This window comes from Protomyctophum parallelum, assembly GCF_964188405.1.
Source record: "Protomyctophum parallelum genome assembly, chromosome: 2".
Classification (NCBI taxonomy): domain Eukaryota; kingdom Metazoa; phylum Chordata; class Actinopteri; order Myctophiformes; family Myctophidae; genus Protomyctophum; species Protomyctophum parallelum.
Window position 1 is genome coordinate 55,575,872 of NC_139699.1, and position 21,971 is coordinate 55,597,842.

Genomic DNA, 21,971 nt, shown 5'->3' on the forward strand with positions numbered 1-21,971 from the left:
TTTTTTTATGACAAGCTGATGGTTGCCGACCGTTGTGTTTGCATTTCCTGACTGGCTGGAAGACAAGTGTATAAGATTTAGAGCCGCTAACTGAGCCGGTGTCTGTATCCACACCGTCTGTTAGGCTACTGCAAATCCCCTCTGTTAAGCTAAACCGCCTATTATCGTTGTTACTTGTAAACACATACTTGCCTTAGTATTATGGCTATAGTCACACTAGACACTACACTAAATTGTGATATGAAGCTCATCCCGTATAGGTGCATAGTCTACTCTAATGTAAAATAGCGCTGGTGTCTGGTGAAGTAGCTGCTGTGGAATATCCCTCCCTATAGGTTCAAGAGACAGCTGACCAACTCAACCAAAACACAACAATCAACAGCGTCCACATGGCATCAGGTAAGCCTATGTCTAAAACACTGTAGGCCTAATATCAAAGTGCATTTTACATTTGGATGTGCGTCTAACAGGGATAGAATAAGGGGTTCATAGGCCGCTACACTAGAGGGTGTCCCATTGTCCCATAATGCTATGAGACATATATTTAAATGCAAGTATCTGACTTAGATTATGGTAATGACATTGTACAAAATATGTATTACATAGCCTAAGTAAATACGGACAAGAGTTTTTAATGTGACTAGAATATTACATGCCTTCTTAGTATTGTAGGCTATGAATCAAATATAATGAAGTAAATAAATTGCGGTTTCTGTTTTAAAATCAAACACAAAGGAATTACCATGCTTTGAGATTGATTGATTGAAACCGTTATTTATTCTCGAAAGAGCAATTGATGTTCTCCCTCATTTTCAATGCTGACGAGATTACATGCAGTATATATAAAACAATTAAGACATGCAGGTATAAAACACAAAACAAATCTTCATGTAAGGCATAGACATATTATACAGACAGTGAGACAAAACACAAGTTAAAAACAGTTACATTATTGAGGTATAGGGAGGTTCAAAAGCAGGTTATTAAATTGACCATAAGATATTGGGGTATTAATTTTCAATGTTTGCTGTAAAGTGTTCCATGTGGCTGGGGCATGGAAGCAAAAAGCTGACTTTCCTAGTTCAGATTGTACGGATGGGACCTCTATAGTTTAAGCCATTCACTTGAACGGTTCTGGCGAGTATAACAATACAACTACCCTATACTAACAGCTCTATACAAATCTCAATCTGACAATATTATGAAACTTTCAAATTAGCGTTAGCTGGGTTGAGAACGGACACTGAAAGATGGCATGCTATATTGTTGATTCGTTTTGTAACTTTGTTAAGCATCATCAGTAATACAGTGTAATCACGTGCAGTGGTTCTCAGAGTGGGGTTCACTGGGGACTCCCAGGGGTTCCTTGAGTGGGTTCCTGGGCAGGGGGTCCCCAGCAAAATGAGGAACAGTTTGACCACTTTTATCCGATTACTATACTGAAGCTCTCAATATAGCCTATGTCATATTGTCTCTCATATGTCCAACACGGTTATACTTTTCAGGATTCAAAAATAGCAAAAGTAGCAGGATCTGCTATATAGGCCTACTTTTGGTGCTTTTGTGTGACACTGTAGCTTATACTCTAAGCACTGTAATGACAAGTAGGGCGTTAAATAACCCATTTTGGGCGGGAACCCCTTTTGGTGTTAGCAAGTGGCGCGCTACGAGCTTGTAGGTCTGCTATTTTTGAAAAATCGAAGAACCACTGACATAGAAACATAGCTTTTTTTAGAAAACTGTCAGGATGTAGAAGACATTTTTAGAATCTGATCTCTGGTCACAATGGGTGATAAAAAAATAAAAAATTAAATTAAAATGGGGAGAGGTTTTTGCCCGACACCAACGATAATGGTTATGGTGACCATTTGACCACTTGTCTGTCTTGTATTATGTACTACTGCAGAGCCTAACTTCCCCCCGCTGCCTGGGTTCATCCCATTGAAGCCATGTTTCTACCAGGACTTTGACGAGATCCCTGAGCATCACCGTGTTATGTGCAAGAGAATGTACCACCTGTGGATATGTAAGTGACCTTGTTTCAAAGTATAAAATAGGACAGTAAACGTACTGTACGGGTTGTATTAATAATCTACAACGTAACTCATTATAAAGTTGTCAATGCGATTGTAGTGGAGTAATGAGAACAATATTTTGCCTTTTAGGCAATAGATGCTCTGTAACTTTGCTCTGTCTACCCCGGAATTGGACCCGGTTGCCGGAGGAAGTGCTGACATTTTCTTACCATTGAGCTAATAGAGCCTGCTTGCTAAGGGGATAAATTGGATCTCGAGCTTCAGGTCAAAATTCATGTCAGATCCTGTGTCTAGGTGAGACATAACCTTTGATCTAAATGTCTCATTGGAGGAGCTGGGAGAAAAAAAATAAAAACACCACAAAGTTATATTGTATTTAACAAAAGTACAGTATTTGACTTGAGTAAATGTATTTTAGATATTTTCCACCAAGTCATTATACTGTAGGTGAAAATGTTCAATATCAATGTTCGAAATGCAGTTAATATGAATAATGTCTTTTGGACTGTGATAGCAAAGGCTCTGGGTTTAGTAAGCAATGAGGGAGAACAAACAAACACTGAAACCTTGCAGGAGAAATATTCCCTTTCGTGTTCTGCAGAACAGACAAAACAATGAATCAGTCAAACGTAAACTGTAATGAAACATTCTGACTGGCATATTCAGTAATCACTGTTAGTAGTGGTCATACAGTAATAGTCTCCAACACAACACAAAACAAATAGACTGTAGAAAATAATGAAACTTAATAGGAAAATATGTCTCGCAAATTCAGAAACATGTGAGGCAAATGTCCAGTTTAATTGAATCCCACCTTGAGTGGCCTATACGTTAATCTTTCACTGTTGTTACTGGCTATTATGTTCTCCCTCTACAGATTGCAGTACATGATAAACATGTGCAGGTATTTCATGCATCTAATTTGTATTCAGCTAAGCATGCTTAATCGTATTGTTTTGTTTTCAGTTAACTGTCTTTCTTGACTTTGCACACTCACTCACTCACTCACTCACTCACTCACTCACTCACTCACTCACTCACTCACTCACTCACTCACTCACTCACACTAATTGTTTGTTTTGTAATTATTTGGATATTTCTGGCCAGGGGATCTCAAACGTTTTCATACTGTACCAAGGGCAACCGAATTATATAAAAATGTATATTATTATATTATATTATGCATATTAAATCTAGCTTCTTGATTATTCAATTGATCGAAAAGTAATCATACAGTACATTGCAGCTATAGATGGATCACGGAGAGATGTGTTGTACAATGTTCTGCTTATACTAACTAACTTGCATAATGGTGAGCTACGGGGGCTGCAACAACAAGTTTACAAAATACCACGTTTGAATTAATAGCTTCATGGTTACATAATTGTGATAAACATAACATCACACTTACTTTGGATTGATTGTGCAGCCTAATCGTTGTCTATTCAGTAAATGGATGGCTGTCTCAATTCAGCTGGGGCTGTGTCGCTCTCACACGCCCTCGGTAGACAGATAATTGAAGGAGATTTGCCCCCTTCTGGCGGCGGAGTGATGCAAGCTGCACACGAGGTGTTATCGGAGCTGTGTTGTGATTCACAACACAGCTCACTTACGATGTTGGGGGATACAGACTGTATATTAATTACATCACACTGTGTAAATAGAGAAACATCACCAGAAAATGTAATCTAGGACAGCAGCAGAGAGAAAGTTCAGCAACAGCTTTGCTGTATATTATGTAGCATGACATTTCAGAAGCAGCGAGTTCATTCTCCGGCAAAGGCGGATGGATGGATTATGACAGCTCCGTTCAGCTCCGTCGATCCGTTCGGCGCTCCGGACTCCGCAACTGCCGGTAAACCGCCGGTAACCTCCGCCACCCTGCCGGGGGGGAGGAGCAGCATCTGCCAGGGGATTATGTCACTCCACTGCCGCTCCATCTTGCGGCCGCCGCAACTGCCGGTTAACAGCCGCGGCGCTGCCGGGAGAAGGGGGCGGCATCTGCCGGGGAAACTGGGGGGGATTATGACACTCAACTGCCACGCGTTGCGTCGTGTTTGCGTTTTGGGTTAGGTTTAGGGTTTGGGGTGTTGTGTCGGACTGATGCCGCAGATAAACCCTACCGCCTGCCGCGGGTGTTCCGCGGCTGATGCCGCTGGCGTAAAATGCACTCGCTCTCTCTCTCTTACATTTAACAAAAGTGTTTCTGGTCTTGATTTACATTTTCATATCTTTGCACCCCTGTCTGCATGCTTTATCTGTGTCTCTCTCTGTGTGCCTGTAGGCCTATATCGTCTCTGTCAGGTGGACATTATGTGCAAACCTGTTACTGTCCGGGATTCAAATTCAAAAACAGTGAAATTACGGTATCAGATCTGCAAGCTCTGCGATCCAGTAGGGCGTTAATTTACGGAGAGGTGTCTGTCCGACAGTGACATGTGTGCAACTGTGCATGTATGGGTGTGCAATGCATGCATGTGTGTGCGTTTGCTTGGTATGCTCAGGCTGAAAAGCCTTACTTGTACTCCATATATTATTTTCAGTGAGCGGGCACAGTCATATGTATTAACGATAGTCTTTACAATGACGCATATTTTGTTGTTGCAGTGAACAGTGTCACACTAGCGGTGAATTTAGTCGGCTGCTTTGCCTGGATGTTCGGTGGAGGAGGAGTGACCAACTTTGGTCTGGCCTTCATATGGCTGCTCATGTTTACTCCATGTTCATACGTCTGCTGGTTCAGGACCCTCTACAAGGCTTTCAAGTATGCCACGCCACGCCACACCACTAACATTATTGATCATTTAACAAAATTATTGAGCAAAAATATCGGGTATTTCTTGCCATTTGTCGTACAACAAAGTGCTGAAGTGATTAACGCATGGAATTAAGTTCTCAGTCATTTGGAACCAATAGAAGCCAGCATGTCTTCCAAAGCATGCCGTGCACCGAAAATGGCAGATCTACAAACTCCCAACACGTCAAGCTGTGACGTGTTGTGAGCTTATAGATCTTATTTTTTTCGTTAATTATTTAATAATAGTAAATACGAACAAATCCGTACCCCTGGCAGGGTTTAACTACCTTCTCGTGCCAGCAGGTGACAGACAAAGAGATTAAGATTAAGAATAGATGTTTAGAAGTATGTTCCATTAACATGAATTCCATAAAAGCAAAGGCATAAAAGCCTCAATCTGTGATTTTTTGTACTATTGTGATATGGCATAAACGTGTTCCATTTATAAAATATAAATATCGGATCAGGAATGATCGCTATCGGCAGATGCTCAAAATCCTACTGTACCTCAACATTACATTTTCAGTCATGAGATTACATTTTTGCTTTCTCACGTTCTCAGGTCTGACAGCTCCTTCAACTTCATGGCGTTCTTCTTCGTCTTCATGGCTCAGGTGGGCATCAGCATCATCCAGAGCATCGGCATCCCTGGATGGGGCGTATGGTAAGAACCTCACACTCACACGCTGGATGAGGTATTATGGTAAGAACCTCACACTCACACGCTGGATGAGGTATTATGGTAAGAACCTCACACTCACACGCTGGATGAGGTATTATGGTGAGAACCTCACACTCACACGCTGGATGAGGTATTATGGTAAGACCACAGACAGTCTGAGGCAGTGGTTCTCAAATGGGGTATGAACTATGGACATAGTTCAAAGTAAATGTGCTCAGGCTGGTCTAATTTCAAGTCTTTCCGCTGCCTGAAGCACAACCTACTACCAGCGTGTCGCTGTTGTTTCAGCATGACTCCGATACTATAATACACAACATTTGAAGAAACTACTTGCAAAACACTAAATTTGACTTGAAAACTGAACTGAATACTGCTAGACGAGCGAGAGGGTGTATGTGTGTGTGTGTGTGTGTGTGTGCTGTTCGCTGTTCAGAAAAACAGGCAACAGCTTGAAGCGGGCCGCTCGCTGTCTGTCTGCTGAGCGTAGCCTGTCTCCTCTATGCCTGTCTCTCGTCAACAATGAAAGGACAGGGAATCAAACCACGCCCCCGAAATACAAATCTATATGAAACATAAATAAAGATAACTTTTTGGAAAGTTCAGAAAAATATATTCTTTTCTCCAATATTTTGAAATAAACTGTAAATGGATATTTTCTCACAACCCATAAAAATGGGTCTGTGACCTTGAAACAGGAACCAACTCTTTGTTTGGGAAAATTAGACCATGTCTCATTTCATCTTCATAATAATGAAGAAATGAAATGAAGAAAGAAAACATTATCTGTGTGTGGACAGCAGCATCTTCACCAGGTCACAGCCAGCGACCACGGAACTAAAATTCTTCAAACATTCAGAATGAGAGCAGTAATTCGTCTAAAGTCTGCCACGGTGGATCAGGGGTAGAGTGGCTGGATGGCAACCACAAGGTTGCCAGTTCGAACCCGGGCTCCCCCAGAGTTAGTGTCGAAGTGTCCTTGAGCAAGACACTGAACCCCTAATTGCTCCTGATGTGCTGGTTGTCGGTTGGTGCCTTGCATGGTTTCCGCTGCCATCGGTGTGTGAATGGGTGAATGCACAATCTATGTAAAGCACCTTGGATAAAGGTGCTATATAAATGCACCATTTACCATTTATATTGACAAACGGCCCTGCTCTGTGCATGTCATTATGACAGTGATTCACTAGCAGATATTGGCCTCATATAAGTTTTATGTGGTATACTTATTCCATTTCGAGAGGCTGTTAACCATGAGATCCTCAAAATGTCACTTTACTTTTTTTTGATGATCAGACATTATTATTATGACGGCTTCCATAAAGTTTAAGCATGTCAACCTTTTAGAACATGGGACATTGGGGCAGCTTTATGCATCGAGCACAAAACATTTAAACTTTGGTTCACACACACTCAAAAGCGATAAATAATCTTATAATAATTATAGTTGCCACTATCTTCTTCAAAAACTAATAACTCTCATAATTATGTGACATTAATTCAAATGTGACGCATTGCTGAACTTTTCGTAGTCTCTATGAGTCGTGCAAAGCCAACGTGTTCTTGTCAAGGACCCCCAAAACGGAGCTATGTGTGTCTGTCTGTGTGAACGTATGTCTGCAGTATGTCTGTCTCTGTGTCTGTATATCCGAGCACGGAAAGCTGCAACACCCAAAGTGGCCAGTAGAGTACAGCACAGAGTAAAGTGGCACAGAGTACACTACAGTACGAGCCCTGGGCCGTTCCTGGGGCTCTGGATGTTCCCGGGGACCCCCGGCGACCCGTACACGGACCGCCCGGGGACCCCCACATGGTAACTCTGCCATTTCTCTACCGTTTCGGACGCGGGGCAGCTCGCCAGAACCGGGCCGGCACCCTGGGCGCGTTCCTGGGGGTCTGGATGTTTCCGGGGGAAACAGAAGCTAATGGCTATTGAGAAACACAAGCAGTGCGGGCGGGGCCCTGCCAACCGTGCATAGCAACCAGAGCGGTTCCAAAAATGAAACACAGCGAGGCAATGTTATAGCGATATCAAACGCCTTCTCGTCATCTGTACCCAGCGCCATTAATTTATAGGACAGGTATTATATACTCGTCAAATGGATCCAACGCATTAATAGCACTGCCAAACAAACTGGAACCCCACAAGTCCAACAAGCGAACCTGGGGTGACAGGGCCTTCGCAGTGGGGTGACAGGGCCTTCGCAGTGGGGTGACAGGGCCTTCGCAGTGGGGTGACAGGGCCTTCGCAGTGGGGTGACAGGGCCTTCGCAGTGGGGTGACAGGGCCTTCGCAGTGGGGTGACAGGGCCTTCGCAGTGGGGTGACAGGGCCTTCGCAGTGGGGTGACAGGGCCTTCGCAGTGGGGTGACAGGGCCTTCGCAGTGGGGTGACAGGGCCTTCGCAGTGGGGTGACAGGGCCTTCGCAGTGGGGTGACAGGGCCTTCGCAGTGGGGTGACAGGGCCTTCGCAGTGGCCGCCCCTTCACTGTGGAACTCACTCCCAGCTCACATCAGAGCTGCCCCCACCTGAGAAACGGTGGGAGAAACTCAAAACCCACCTTTTCAGACTTACTTTCCCTACATAATTCTCCACCCCCCACTTTTTGTTTGTCTACCTTAGTTTCTAGTTTTTAACCCTTTTTTATCTACCGGTATAGTCTATTTTTCTAATAAAACTGTTTTTATTATTTTGTTCTGTAAAGCGACTTTGAACAACCTTGAAAAGCGCTATATAAATTGTACGTATTATTATAGGCATTTGCGGTGTCCCGTTGAATTAAACAAATGAAGTAAAGTAATGCTCCCTTTTCAGCGGCTGGCTGGCGACCCTGTCCTTCTTCAGTTATAACATTCTGATAGCGCTGATCATGCTGGTTCCCACCCTCATGTTCACCGCTGTGGCCGCGCTGTCCTTCATCGCTCTAACACAGGTAAGACAGTCCTGTTGCTGCCGGGCAGAAACCTCTGATCTACATAATATTCCAACTTTTTGTGTTTTTCCATAAATTAACGACCTACTTGATCACACTACAGCGTCAAGAGAAAGCAAATCTATCAGATCCGCGAGCTCAAAACGTGTGGTAAAGAGATACATTTCGAGCTTGTGGATCTGCTACTTTTTTATTTGAATCATTTACTGTACGGTGTAGCAAGATTATTTGCCTCAGGATTGAAGGTAATGTTTACCAGAGTGTTTGATAAAGTTCATGGACAGCTGCAGGATCATTTCTGTCAGTCAAATGAGTCAATGTCAACAGAAAGTCCATAGGGGGCAAATAAACCTTCAAGATGTTTGTCAGATTTTCTAAACCGATATGAGAAATGTATCGTATATGGGCTCTGTACATGAAAGGGAACATCAACGTCATTTCCTTGAGCGGTATACTTCTGCCAAAATCCGCCCAAAACAAATGATAGCCTCTAACAGCTTAGGTCTTGCCCAGCGTGGGCTCGGGTACCTTTGGGCATATTGGCATGTACAAAGGTGATCTGTAACTGAGTTAGAACTTCATCGATTAGCCAATTATTCATCATTCTGTTAAGCTGGTCAAGTCATCGTGATGTCAGAAGTGATGTCAGCTGTGTCCCCTTTTATGCCCATATATGTAGTTCTTGGTCAGGAATGTCCAAATACAATCATTTAGGGTTTAGGCCGGGTCATATCATAGAGGCAAACAACAGTTGACAGTTGGCTCATACAGTAATACTAGCCTAATTTAATACGACGCTCATCAGGACTATAGAGCCTTCTTCATCAGCTGATTGAACGATGATGTCATTTGTGCTTTCGGTGTCATGTAAATGCTTTTAATGCAGTGCTTGACAGATTGCATTTGGCAGGGGAAACATTGTGAAACGTTGGAGCAATGGCTCTCCACTGATTGGCTGTGTGACATCTGTGACTGTGACACAACAGTGGGACTAGCAGCCAGGCAGATATCGTATCTTCTACTCCCCGATACAGTTATCTGACACATTTAGATTATTATCGTAGATATTCAAAATACCAGATCTAAAAGCTCACGTAGATTAAAGTTGTCAGTCGCCACAATAATTGATCATTTTTCAATACGTTTGAAGAGCATTAGAATGGGTCAAACTAGAAATTGAATACAAGTTGACGTCGAGGAGCATCTTCCATAAAATCATAGTGAGCTTGTAGGTTGGCTATTTCCGAAAGAAAAAAAAAACTGTGACGAGGAAAAAATGGGACTGCATGATGTATTGTACAGTATACTTTAAGTATATTTTGATACCAATACTTTTATTAAAGTAACACTGAATACAGGGCAGGACTTTTACTTAAGTGCTTACTTTTTATTTATTTAGTTAATTCGATCCAATATTTATTTGTATAGAACACATTTATGCCATATACTGTAGTACAATATTCAAAATCACAGACAATATCCAGTCTAATGTGTGTGTGTGTGTGTGTGTGTGTGTGTGTGTGTGTGTGTGTGTGTGTGTGTGTGTGTGTGTGTGTGTGTGTGGAACGTATTATGGCCTTGGGATATATTGTCCTTGTATTTGGAAGTCTGGGCCATGTCCATAAACTTGTGCTCAGGGGTCTGCAATTGGGTGGATTGTTAAAAACAAATGCAAAAAAGCTGGCTAAATACTGTTCTGTCTCAGCTACTATGGGCAGTCTGTCTGTCTGGAGAAGGCGTTGTTTCATTTATCCCTAGGTGGCTTAAAAACAAAAAAAACATCCTGTCTAGTAGTGTCAAGTAATAGTATGTAAACTATGTGCTATATATTATTTTTTTCTCTTCTTTCCCCTCTGTGTGTTAAGCATGTGCAGCAGCTATATCTGGTTGGACCATATAATGTATAACCTAATTCTGATCAGTGTTTGGGTCTATTGTATTACGCCTCTTGTGCAGATCCAAATAAAAGAATTAAAATGTGTGTGTGTGTGTGTGTGTGTGTGTGTGTGTGTGTGTGTGTGTGTGTGTGTGTGTGTGTGTGTGTGTGTGTGTGTGTGTGTGTGTGTGTGTGTGTGTGTGTGTGTGTGTGTGTGTGTGTGTGTAGATCCATAACTACTACCGCGGCAGTGGGAACAGCATGGCCCAAGCGCAGGAGGAATGGACCACAGGAGCCTGGAAGAACCCCATGGTCCAACAGGCCGCCTTTGGCGCCGCTTCATCAGCCATGCACCAAGATCAGCAGTATAATCCACCACAGAATCCACAACAGAATATTGACAACCAGATGTAACCACTTGAAAAAGAGCCGGGGTATAGAGCACCGAAGTCCTGACGTAACTCGCTCATCCCGACCATTCCCCTGGTTCACGGAAGTAATTTCTCTATGGAGAATAACATGGGGTGATCTTAATATCGTCTACTATAAGCGTTGTGGTCCAAAAATAAACAAGCTGTCTCGGCGTTATTGTCAGGGAGGTGTCTCTGTATCGTTTGCAACAGTCAGTCACTCATATATGATACAGTCTGATTCTAGCGAAAATCTAACTAATTCAGTAGCAGTAACATTAGCGTTTTCTCTCAGTCAGTTGATTCTTCATATCCATATGAGTGAAGCGGCCGGGGTGACATGTTCATTTTTCAAACACAGTTGTTATATGAGGCGATCTCAAATCGCCTCAATGGGGATTTCAATGCAACTAAACAAATACATGAACCTGGGGACAGACGCCCTCTACTGAAAGTGACGTCAGACTTCGGTGCTCTATTGGAAAAGATGGAGGGTGTGTGTTTAAGAGTCTGTTACAGTCATCTCCACAAATTGAAGATGTTTTCCCAAAGAGCAGAAGTTGTGGTGTTTATCAATGTTCAACATCCACAAAGCCACGCACCTGTGTATTTCAGTAGCTACTTCAGTAACAGTTCCATATCTTTTTGCCTTTTCAGGCATTTTATTCTCTTTTGGTATCAACTAAAACTCTGAATTTGTTGCTTTGCCAACAGTTCATTTTGGCTTGAACCATGACCAGGTTTGCAGCTACAGTACATCGTCTCCGTCGGGTAGAAACCTCATATGTCCAAAATAGGTTACTTTTTAGGATTCAAATTATTTTAAGTATTACAACTAGCAGATCTACAAGCTCGAGTTTGTGGATTTGCTACTTTGATGCTTTTGTGTGACGCTGTAGTATGATCAAGTAGGGCATAATTAATTTACGTAAAAAAACTACAACACAAAAAGGTAAAATAAATATGGAGATGAGCGGTTTCTGCCCCGACAGCAACAATATAATAAATACATTTTTGTAGGGTTATTTGGGGGCATTTGTATGGTTTATTTTGATTGAGGAATGTAGAGAGACAGAAAACCTATAGGGCAGAGAGAGGAGAGAGAGGTAACATATCAGATAACGTATCAAACGTATATCAAATCCAATCACCCCTGGAAGTTTTAGATTAATGGCCGGTATACAGTCCGATCACCTGTGGATTCCTGTGAGGTTAGGGTTAGGTTAGGGTTTGGGGTAGGGTTAGTAATGTCCGACATACAGTACACCTTCACCCGTGGCTGTGGTGCCAGTCAAAGTGACTACTGGTTTGGGCTTGCTGGATCCATGGGCAAACCCTTTGTATTTCTGTCAGAAGCAGCTGAGGACTGATTTCATGATTATGTGCACTAACTGGCTGAGAAACCAGGCACTCCATGTGTTTATAGTTTTATAACGAACGTCTTATGGTTTCTACTGTTTTGGAAGTCGAATGGACCTCTTACAATAGTTTTGGATGTGAATTACTTTTAGTGGCTCCATTGTGAGTGCTGTATGCTTGCTGTATGTGTTGATAATAAAAAATGAAAAATTTATTCCGAAATGCTGGTTTAAGTATATTTTTTTAAATTAAAGTATGTAAACACAATACGCATTGTAGCCTATAGCTAGGTGACTGTTTATTTTGAGGTGAAATTATTTTAACCATAGAACAATAAACATGGTTGATTTTCACCCGGACAATAATATTTTTGTAATTTTCATCATGTCTGAGGTGGGTGGGTCTTTCAGTGCCTTCATGATACTCAGTGACATCATAGAAGGTAGGTTTAATTGTTTCCCTATAAAGCACATCCCTGTTTTTTATACAGGCAAGTGTTTAGTGATAGTGTGATCGAGAAAAATCCCTATACACCCACAATTAACTTTTTCCTTTTCTTTTTTTCTCCTTCACTGGACCTATGAATGGGTAATCTGAGTTCACGGAAGTTTTATTTGTGGGTGGACCAAAGGAGAAGTTCCCAGGTATTTTTAGGAATATGTTTAAAATATTATGCACGTTTTTCACCGATCCCCCCCCCCCCCCCCGGGGATCTGTAACATTATCTGTTCAGGTAAATCATAGACAAAAAGAAGAGAGACAGACAGATGGACGTTCATGTGTACAAGAGCTCACATGCGAATCGACCACTTGAACCGCAGCATCCAAAATCAGCTAATCTACAAGATAACAATGCATGAGCTTGTAGATTGGCTAAGAGATTTGATGTAGACGGGAAATAGGCTGTCAAAGAACAGTTACGAGTAATGATGGTTGAAGTGGTTAAGGCCTGTTTAAGCTGGTGTGAATCACTTGTTCATACCATTTTATACAATAATTTGATTGGAAGACATATTTAAGTTGGTTGATGATCCAGGAAGCAGGAATGTATATGTATCTAAAACAAAATACATGCATAAATGGATGCACCTGGGACGTATCGTCAGTGATGTATCCGAAGGTCATCGGGGTTTCGGATCTCCCAACATCATACCCCTCACTCAGGTGACCCAGCCGGGGTGATCAAGTCCCAGTAGCTACCCTCGATCAGTCCCATTAGGGAAAAACCAGGGCCACACAATCCGTTCCTCATGAACTACTCTGCCGGGACTGGGAGGTACCATTCTGGCGCGTGGAAGGACTAGGCTCTGTGGGTTGACTCCTGTCCGGGCCCCTCCTACGTCTCACCAGGTCCAGTCCTGCTCTCACCAGGTCAGGCCCTGTGCGTTGCACCAGACTCCCAGCACCAGGCACTTTATTCAGGAATGGTGGATTCTCGAGCCGCAACGGTTCAGCAGGCTCCGCTTGAGGCTTGAATGGCCCTCCTAAAGGCCTCACCGTGGGTTTGTTGGGCTTCTTCCTCACGGAAGACACAGGCTGGGGCGCCAACCCATACTGCTCCCGGGTATAATATGAGTAAAAAATGTTGTGCTAATTACCAACATGACAAACCTCAGAATTCACAGATAGTACACTGGGCTATTATACAGTAAAAGTATACACATTTTCTTTGTCTACATGTTTTGTACTGAATGTCTATTTTAGTAGATCAGCCAACGCAGGGAAGCTGGAAGTACCCTCACTAAAAACGCCGGGACAACGCTCCACACGTCCCAAACTCTTCTTCTCCCTTCTGGCTCCAAAACTGTGGAATGCACTTCCCATTGCAGTCAGAACTGCAGCATCACTCCCAAACTTCCGCCGTAGTCTGAAAACCCACCTTTTCAGACTCCATCATGGCCCATAGCACTTACCCTACCCCCTTAGATAGCATTTGATACAGACTTATACCATGTTATGTAGACAGCACTATAATTGCATTGTATGTAGTCATGGAAACGTCATAGTACATTATGTATATCATAGTATAGTATATATGTATAGTTTATAATATGTATAGTTTCATTATATAGATATTCCACTGTTACTTTCTTAGCTTACGCATGTTTCATGATAAATGCTTGTTATGTGATGTATTCCCATGCTTTTTGTTCTTGCTTAATGTAAATCGCTCTGGATTAAGAGCGTCTGCTAAATGCCTAAATTGTAAATTGTTAGTAAAACGTATTTTAAAATTATGCCTCCATAAATCCTAGTACCACCTAGTTAACCTAACCCTAAATTAATGCCCGGCCTACTTGATCATACCACACTAACTACAGCATCACACAAAAGTATAGGCGTATCAAAAAGAAGATCGATCTATTCCACAAGCTCGAAACACAAGATACATTTTGAGCTTGTAGTTCTGCACGTTTGCAATTTTTTAATTTGAATCCTGAAAAGTAATAGTTGGACAACCGACCCAACTTGCATCGTGTTGGAGTTGCACCGTCCGTTCTGACTTGTACAGTCCCCGAGTATAGGTCCTGTATTTCATATACTGTTGTTGTCTTTGGCACTGAAAACAGTGGCACTATGCTCTGTGTATTCACTGCAAACATGGATGCATTTTTAAAACAAATGTAATTAGCTGATCCGATATTATAAATAGCTATTATAAGACCCTTTTTAAAGGATAATTCTGAATTCACTTCATCATGACTGCATGCTGTTATATCTTCCCATACCAGAATGAAATGTATACCTTTTCTTTGGTATACTTTATAATGAATTGCATTTTTATCACGCTTTTCTATGCACTACGTGCCTACTCAAAGCGCTTTTACATTCATTCATACACTTTAATGATCAAATCTGTTAAAATTCATGTCTGTTCATGCAAACAGCTCAATAAATCTTTATTCCCCCCCCCCCCCCCCCCCCGTGATCACTCAAGCACGTTGTTTTGTGTGGTGCCTATTTGTTTCCATTGTCGCTGAGATTTAGTTTGTTACATTTGCTCAATTTAATGTCACACTCAATCATTAAAAAGTGATTTTAAATAGTTTCCAATACATTACACACAGCAAATGATGCTGTGCTACATTTAAACACTGACAAAAAAGGAGAGAAGAAAAAGAAAGTTAACTGAATTTCAGTCTGTGGCCTCTGGGTGGCAGTGTTGGTCCTTTGTAGCTGGCCATAGCTCAATAAACTGGATGCTGTTGACTGCTGCGATCAAAACAAAACAGTAACGGCACTGTCTGTTTCTCAATGTCAGGTCCAGGGGCCGCCAGGAGTCAAAATGAACCCTTATGGGTCTGTACCTCTGGGAGTGTACACGTGTAACCACATGGGTCCATTTGGTTCCATGTGTATACACAGATTGAAAATAATGTTGCAGTGACTGGTTCCTACTTCCTAGAGATTAAAATAATATTACAAATCACGGGTGAAGTGAGGGGCACTCTTGTTGTCGTACATCACCCAATAGGCAAAAAATAATATACTTCATACATTAATTTGTCAACTTATGTTATCTTTTAACCATGATACAATGTTTAAAAAAAAACCTCGTCTTTTCACCATGATCATGTGATCATGCTCGTCTACATATGATGGGCATACTTATAGACAAGGACTAACTAGACACAGGTGAACAACTGACAAATCAACACAGGGATTGGCTGGGGGACTAAGAGGACACAGGTGGAAAACAAAGACCAATCACAAGGTTAGACAAGGCAGGCAGGCAGGTACATAACCACAGGGGCATACAGAAAGGCACAAAACAAGACTACAAAATAAAGGTAAGGAAAAGGTGAAACTCTTAACTGCAACTAAGAAACAGGGAAAAACACAACACTTCAAAATCACAGGAAAACACCAACTCAAAACAAAGGAACACAGGAGAAATACAACAGGGATACGAACACGGACACAGAAGTCACGGACCGTGACAACATTAAATTATCTTTATTGTTAATGGGATTTAATGTTTGTGTTAGGGACAAAACAAACATTAATTTCTTTTCATTGTCAATGGCGTTTTTAAAACAAACATTGAACTAAAAACAAACATTAAATCTGTATATAGGAGGGGCTCAATAACTTATCATCATACATCATCATACATCACATTCCATGCTCAGCAAATCAAATCATTGCAAAAGTCATTCCGGCCAATCACTTTTCACTTTTCTGCACTTTTATCTTCAATATGTAGGCTACTTTGCTCAGCCAATCAATTCATCGCTATATGGGGTGATCAGACAATCACAGGCCAATGTTTGTGTTCACACAAACCCGGAAAGCTGGAGATAGGAGGGGCTAGTGCCCCTATTTAAAATAATAATAATAATAATAATAATAATAAAAGGCTTGAGAATAACTGAACTAAACTAACTACTGGAATCTCAATCTACACTCTATTAAAGTGTGTACAAAATGAAATGGTCTGTAACTTTGAGTTTGATTCCATGTGTACACCTTAGACTGGCGTAGAGTATATAGCACCCAAACCCTGAGGCGAAATGGACATTTAGTATTGCAGCGCTGGGCCAGAAATGTGGTATTGCAGCGCTGGGCCAGTGCTGGTCCGTTGACTATCATTGCGCACGTGTTTCATACGTGAATGCGTGCAATGATAGTCAATGGCCAGCGCGTTCACGATTTGGCCCAATCCATCCCAGAATGCACTCTGTTCCTACCCGGAAGGAGGAGTGAAATCGCCTCATGTGCTTTTGAGCAACTTAATTCAAGTGGATGGGAGGAGAAATCTGTTGCCGTCTCTATTAATATATACTCTAAGGTGTACACTCTGAGTTACAGACCTGTAAGGGTCCATTTGGTTCCATGTGTAGTTGTGTACACTCTGAGTTGCAGACCTGTAAGGGTCCATTTGGACCTCTGGTTGGCCCCAAACCCAACATGTTGCCAGCAAGGTGGTACTGTAACTGGTGGTACTTTTTACAAATGACAAATTAACGCCCTACTTGACCACACTACAGCTTGTAGATCTATACTTTTGCTATTTTTGAGTGGTGCAACCACTCCCTTACGGAGCTATGTGTGTGGCTGGGTGCCTGGCTGGGTGCCTGTGTATGAGCACGGAAATGGCATGGTTGTTTTTCACCACCTGTGCGCAACCCAACACAACCTAACACATACACAAACACACATGCACATATTAACTGTATATATGATGATTTCGGGTGTGCCACTACAGTACAGTGACAGTACAGTACAGTACAGTACAGTATAGGGTACAGTAGAGGGACCCCCACATGGTAACTCTCTAATTTCTCTATACCGTTTCGGACGTGGGGCGGCTCGCCGGAACTGGGGCCGGCACCCTGGCTGTGGTCCTGTGGGTCTGGAACTTCCGGAGACCCCACGGGGACCCCCACACGGAGTTGCACCACTCACTTCACACGGGTGTGATTTTTGAATACTGAAAAGTTTTGTAATGAGGTTTCCACCCGACAGAGACGAAAGACGTAGGAAGCACAGAAAGATGGTTTATTGAGCTGCTATATGGCTACAGGCTGTTTACATGTGTCTCTAATAACCTTACCTCTCTGGTGAACTCAAACCTACCCATTCCCACAGGCTGTTTACATGTGTCTCTAATAACCTTAACTCTCTGGTAAACTCAAACCTACCCATTCCCCCCCAAGACAATTTCACCCTTGACACGTTTCTGAGAAGGTGCCTCATCACTGATTAGATTTAGACCACTGCCTATAGATGCCTGATGGCCTAGCTGCCTCTCTCCGAGTCCACAAGTGAATTACTCTGAGGAGCCGACGATGAAATTACACGTGCCGATACAGGCGCCCCAGAGGCAGTGTGGAAGAAGTAGTGTGATTTTATTTTATATTTTTACTTATAGCCAAGTAATACTACAATATTAAAATACTCTGTTAAAAGAAATGCCATGTATTCACAACTTAAATTAAAGTACAAAAGTATTGCCATCAGTATGCTATCAAGTATACTTACACTTTCAAGTATTTGATTTATTATTTCAGTTGGTTTTTGTCTACAAGCAGATCTACAAGCTCACAACAAGGCCGTGTTGTAGAGATTAGCCTATTCATACTCCAGTTTTAGGTGGGTGACCACCAGTAAAAACTAGAGAGATGTGTTTAGGTGAGCGGTGAGTCGCTTACCTCCGCGGCGTGACGTCATGTTATAATTTTCAGTGGTCACCTTATCACCTAAAACTGGAGTCCTATACTTAGGCCTTAAGTATAGGACTTAGAAATAGGAATTCATGTATCTTTATTATTTTCGAATAATCATCCAAATCTACCCACACTTTCTGATAATAAACAATAAGGCCGTCACACGGCTAGCACTTTCGATTTCAAATGACACTGATCATCCCCTGTATCGCTTCTTTAACCTCATGCAATCTGGACAAAGATGCAGAACCCTGCCATGGAAAAAGGTCCGTTTTAGTAGATGTTTTGTTCCCTCAGCCATCGCGGCATATTAAACAAACTGCCCCACCGATAGGATGGTTCTGTATACTGTTGGGACCTCATGTTTTTGTATTGTCTTGGTGTTATGTGCTCTGTTGTTTTTGATGTGTAGTGGGTATTTGAACAGACTGTGAAGACGAATAGGAGTATAGGCCTATGCATGTAGGTACAGTATGAAGTATTTAGAAAACAAAAAGTAACGTAAATGTACCTCAATGTTTTACTTATCGTCTGTCGGGTGGAAACCAATGTCCAAAACTGTTACTTTTCAAGATTCAAATTCGAAAGCATCAAAAGTAGCAGATCTACAAGCTCAAAACATGTCACTTTGCGGTGCGTTTCAAGCTTGTGGGTCTGCTACATTTGATGCTTTGTGTGAAGCTGTATATTGTGAAGTAGACTATAGAGCATTCATTTATGAAAAACAAAAAGTTAGTATGTAGCTACACAATTCACAGCAATTACAGTAGCAGGTCTACAGTACTTGAGTAAATGTACTTTGTTACTTTCCACCACTGCTCATGGTCCTGGATATGTCCCTGTGTCAGAGAAGTGAATTACTAGAATCTGGAGATTAAATTACACATGCCGATACAGGCGCCTAGAGAGGCCGCCCGGCAGCCTGCAACCAGCTCTGTTATTGCCATGAACAGAAACCTCCTATCTCCTTACTGTAACTTTTTGTGTTTTTTCTTAAATTAACGCCCAGCTTATCACACTACAGCGTCTCAACAAAGCAGCACAAGTGGCAGATCCACCAGCTTGAAATACGATCTTGCAGATCCGCTAGTTTTATTGTTTTTTAATTTGAATCCTGAAGAGTGACAGTTTGACATAATGACCCGACAGAGACAAAGTGTGTGTGTGTGTGTGTGTGTGTGTGTGTGTGTGTGTGTGTGTGTGTGTGTGTGTGTGTGTGTGTGTGTGTGTGTGTGTGTGTACAGTGTCAGCCAAAGCCTCACGTGCAGGTAAACAATACTGTTTGGTTGACAGCTGCAGAATCATTCATAAATACCTGCAGTGTTATTGCAGTGCTTTTCTCTGTGGATTTCTACCTGTGAAAGTTAACCTATAATTTGAGACAAATATGTTGATACTCTGCATGCACTTTATCTGACACTCTTTGCACCTGTTTCATGTATAATTTCATGTACATATCTGCTGCTATACAGTATGTATGCGCCAAAGTGCTACGCAAGACAAAAATGGCAAGACCTGCCATACCCAGTTTGCTCCCCGTATCTGCGTGAAGTAGACGGACGCCTTCTTTTAAGAGACCGGAAGCAGATTGGAGTCGATCAATTCCAATTGAAGAGTGAACGTGAACACATTCTTTAGCTCCATGGTCACTGAAATAAATATTGGACCTGATCATCACAAGCCACACAATATACCCAAGATTTTACAAAATCAGGACATACGTTAATGAGGTTTGCCGCCAGACACTGCATCCACTTAGGAGACCATTTACCATTTTGCCTCTTGTGGCTCCAATTGGGATGGCGGATCATCCTACAATTTACCCACCTTTGTGTCTAACCTTAAACAAAGATTGTTCCATGAATCGTCCATCCTGATTGGAGCTACTAGAGGCGACATTGTACACAAATCCTACAAATGGTCTCCTAAGTGTGCGCCAATGTAAGATGGCAAATCTCACAAGCTCTCAGAAGCTGTGTTCATGTTGGAATGATATAGACTCCAACATTCTTCTGGTCTCCTAAAAATGTGTCCGCCCACTTTGCGCAGGTACGGGAAGTAACTATTGCTATTTCATGGACTCAGGCGAGTTTCAGTGATGTCATCAGAGTCACTGGCCAGTGTGCATGCATTACTCTAGAGTGCATCGCCATCTTCTGTCTAGAATAATTATTTCACTGCCTTCAGTGGATTTGAACCTCTGGTGGTCCCTGGACCTGCACCACGTCGAGAACCAGCGCAATAGATCTCAGAGTTTTGACCTGTCCCTCCTCCCTGCGACATGCTAGCGTCATGTCCAGGGGGTGTACTTGTACATCAAGCTACCTCACGCTACAGAAACAGGAGATAGGCTCCTGCCCTGTGGGCCTCATGGCTCGGCAAGGCTACTTACTTACTTGCACCCAACCTTGCTCATAGTGTCTGTAGTGCCGTAGTCATGGAAAAACAGCAAAGGATTGCCTAATTGGTAAACACAAGTCTTCCCCATGAGCAGTCAAGCTGACATGAGAGGGGAGGGTGTGGGTGATGTGGGGTCCACAGAGAGACCACTGTATGACCTGAAGTGGACTGAACAGAGACTCTGTGTTTCAGCACTAGCATGCTGGAGAGAAGGGAATTCATCGTTGCTGTTGGGTGGAAACCTAAGTCCAAAACCGTTCCTTTTTTAATACTATACAAGTAAAATCACACCTGTGTGAAGTGAGGGGCGTTCTTATCATCGTACATCATCATACATCATCTCATTCCGGCTATTTTGCGTCCTCACCTTCGTCATCAATGATTGTGACCTTCTAGCCTCACAGCTAGAAGGTCCTGGGTTCAATTCCCGCTGGGGTTGCTGTGGGCGGTGGGGGCGTGTTCTCTCCATCAGTGCCCATACCCGAGGTGGGGTTGGCGAAAGGGCCTTTCGGGAGTTTGCATGTTCTCCCCGTGTCCCCTAGGTACCCTCACAAAAAAACATGCAGTAATCCTGGTCTCTAAAACTACCTCCCCCTGGCCAGCCGGGGCGCCTGACATGACGTACGTCATGTCATGTGAAAAGAATAAGCTTGGACTCCTCATACATAGAAGGAAGCATGAGGTCTGTCCGCTGCGAAAATATCCAATCTACAAGCTCACAGCACACCGCACCAAGTTGTGAGCTTGTAGATCGACAATTTTCACTACATTTGTATGACACTCTTGTATGATGAAGCAGCCGGAGATTAACTTACAAAAACAAAGAGTGCGATACAATGTTTCTGCCTGACTGCAATGTCATACTTCATGCATACTTCACACGTCACTGTTAAAATCCTCACTGTTAATTTAACCCTATATCGTTGCAGAAATCTCTTACATCCAGTCCATATTCCAACTTTTATTTTTCATAAATAGATGCCTTACTTCAGGGTTCCCCAATAGGCGGCCCGCGGGCCATTTGCGGCCCACAGAGCGACCCCCCCACAGAGCGACCCCCCCACAGAGCGACCCCCCCACAGAGCGACCCCTTTTTTTTTAAGGGTCCCAGATATAAATGGCATTAAATGGGGGTCAGTAGCCTCTGCATGTCAAACTGGGCATCCTTTTCAAATGGGGTCTTGCCCTGAAAATTCATTTTCAGGGCAAGACCTCGACCTCGCGCGTGCAGACTCGGCCCCCAGCCTGGTACGCTAGTCAAAATATGGCCCTTGAGGAAAATTAATTGGGGAACCCTGCCTTACTTGATCATA

At 42.6% G+C, this 21,971-nt stretch overlaps 1 protein-coding gene across 1 annotated transcript; it reads left to right on the forward strand.

Moving 5' to 3' along the window:
• Nucleotides 1–389: 389 nt before the first annotated feature.
• LOC310854689 (secretory carrier-associated membrane protein 5-like) lies at nt 390–10,733 on the forward strand (the record flags this gene model as incomplete). The annotated part of the gene is made up of 6 exons (XM_083759364.1): nt 390–399; nt 1,907–2,026; nt 4,644–4,800; nt 5,396–5,497; nt 8,326–8,443; nt 10,548–10,733. The coding sequence occupies 6 exons, from the start codon at nt 390–392 to the stop codon at nt 10,731–10,733; spliced, it is 693 nt and encodes a 230-aa protein (XP_083615490.1).
• Nucleotides 10,734–21,971: the final 11,238 nt, after the last annotated feature.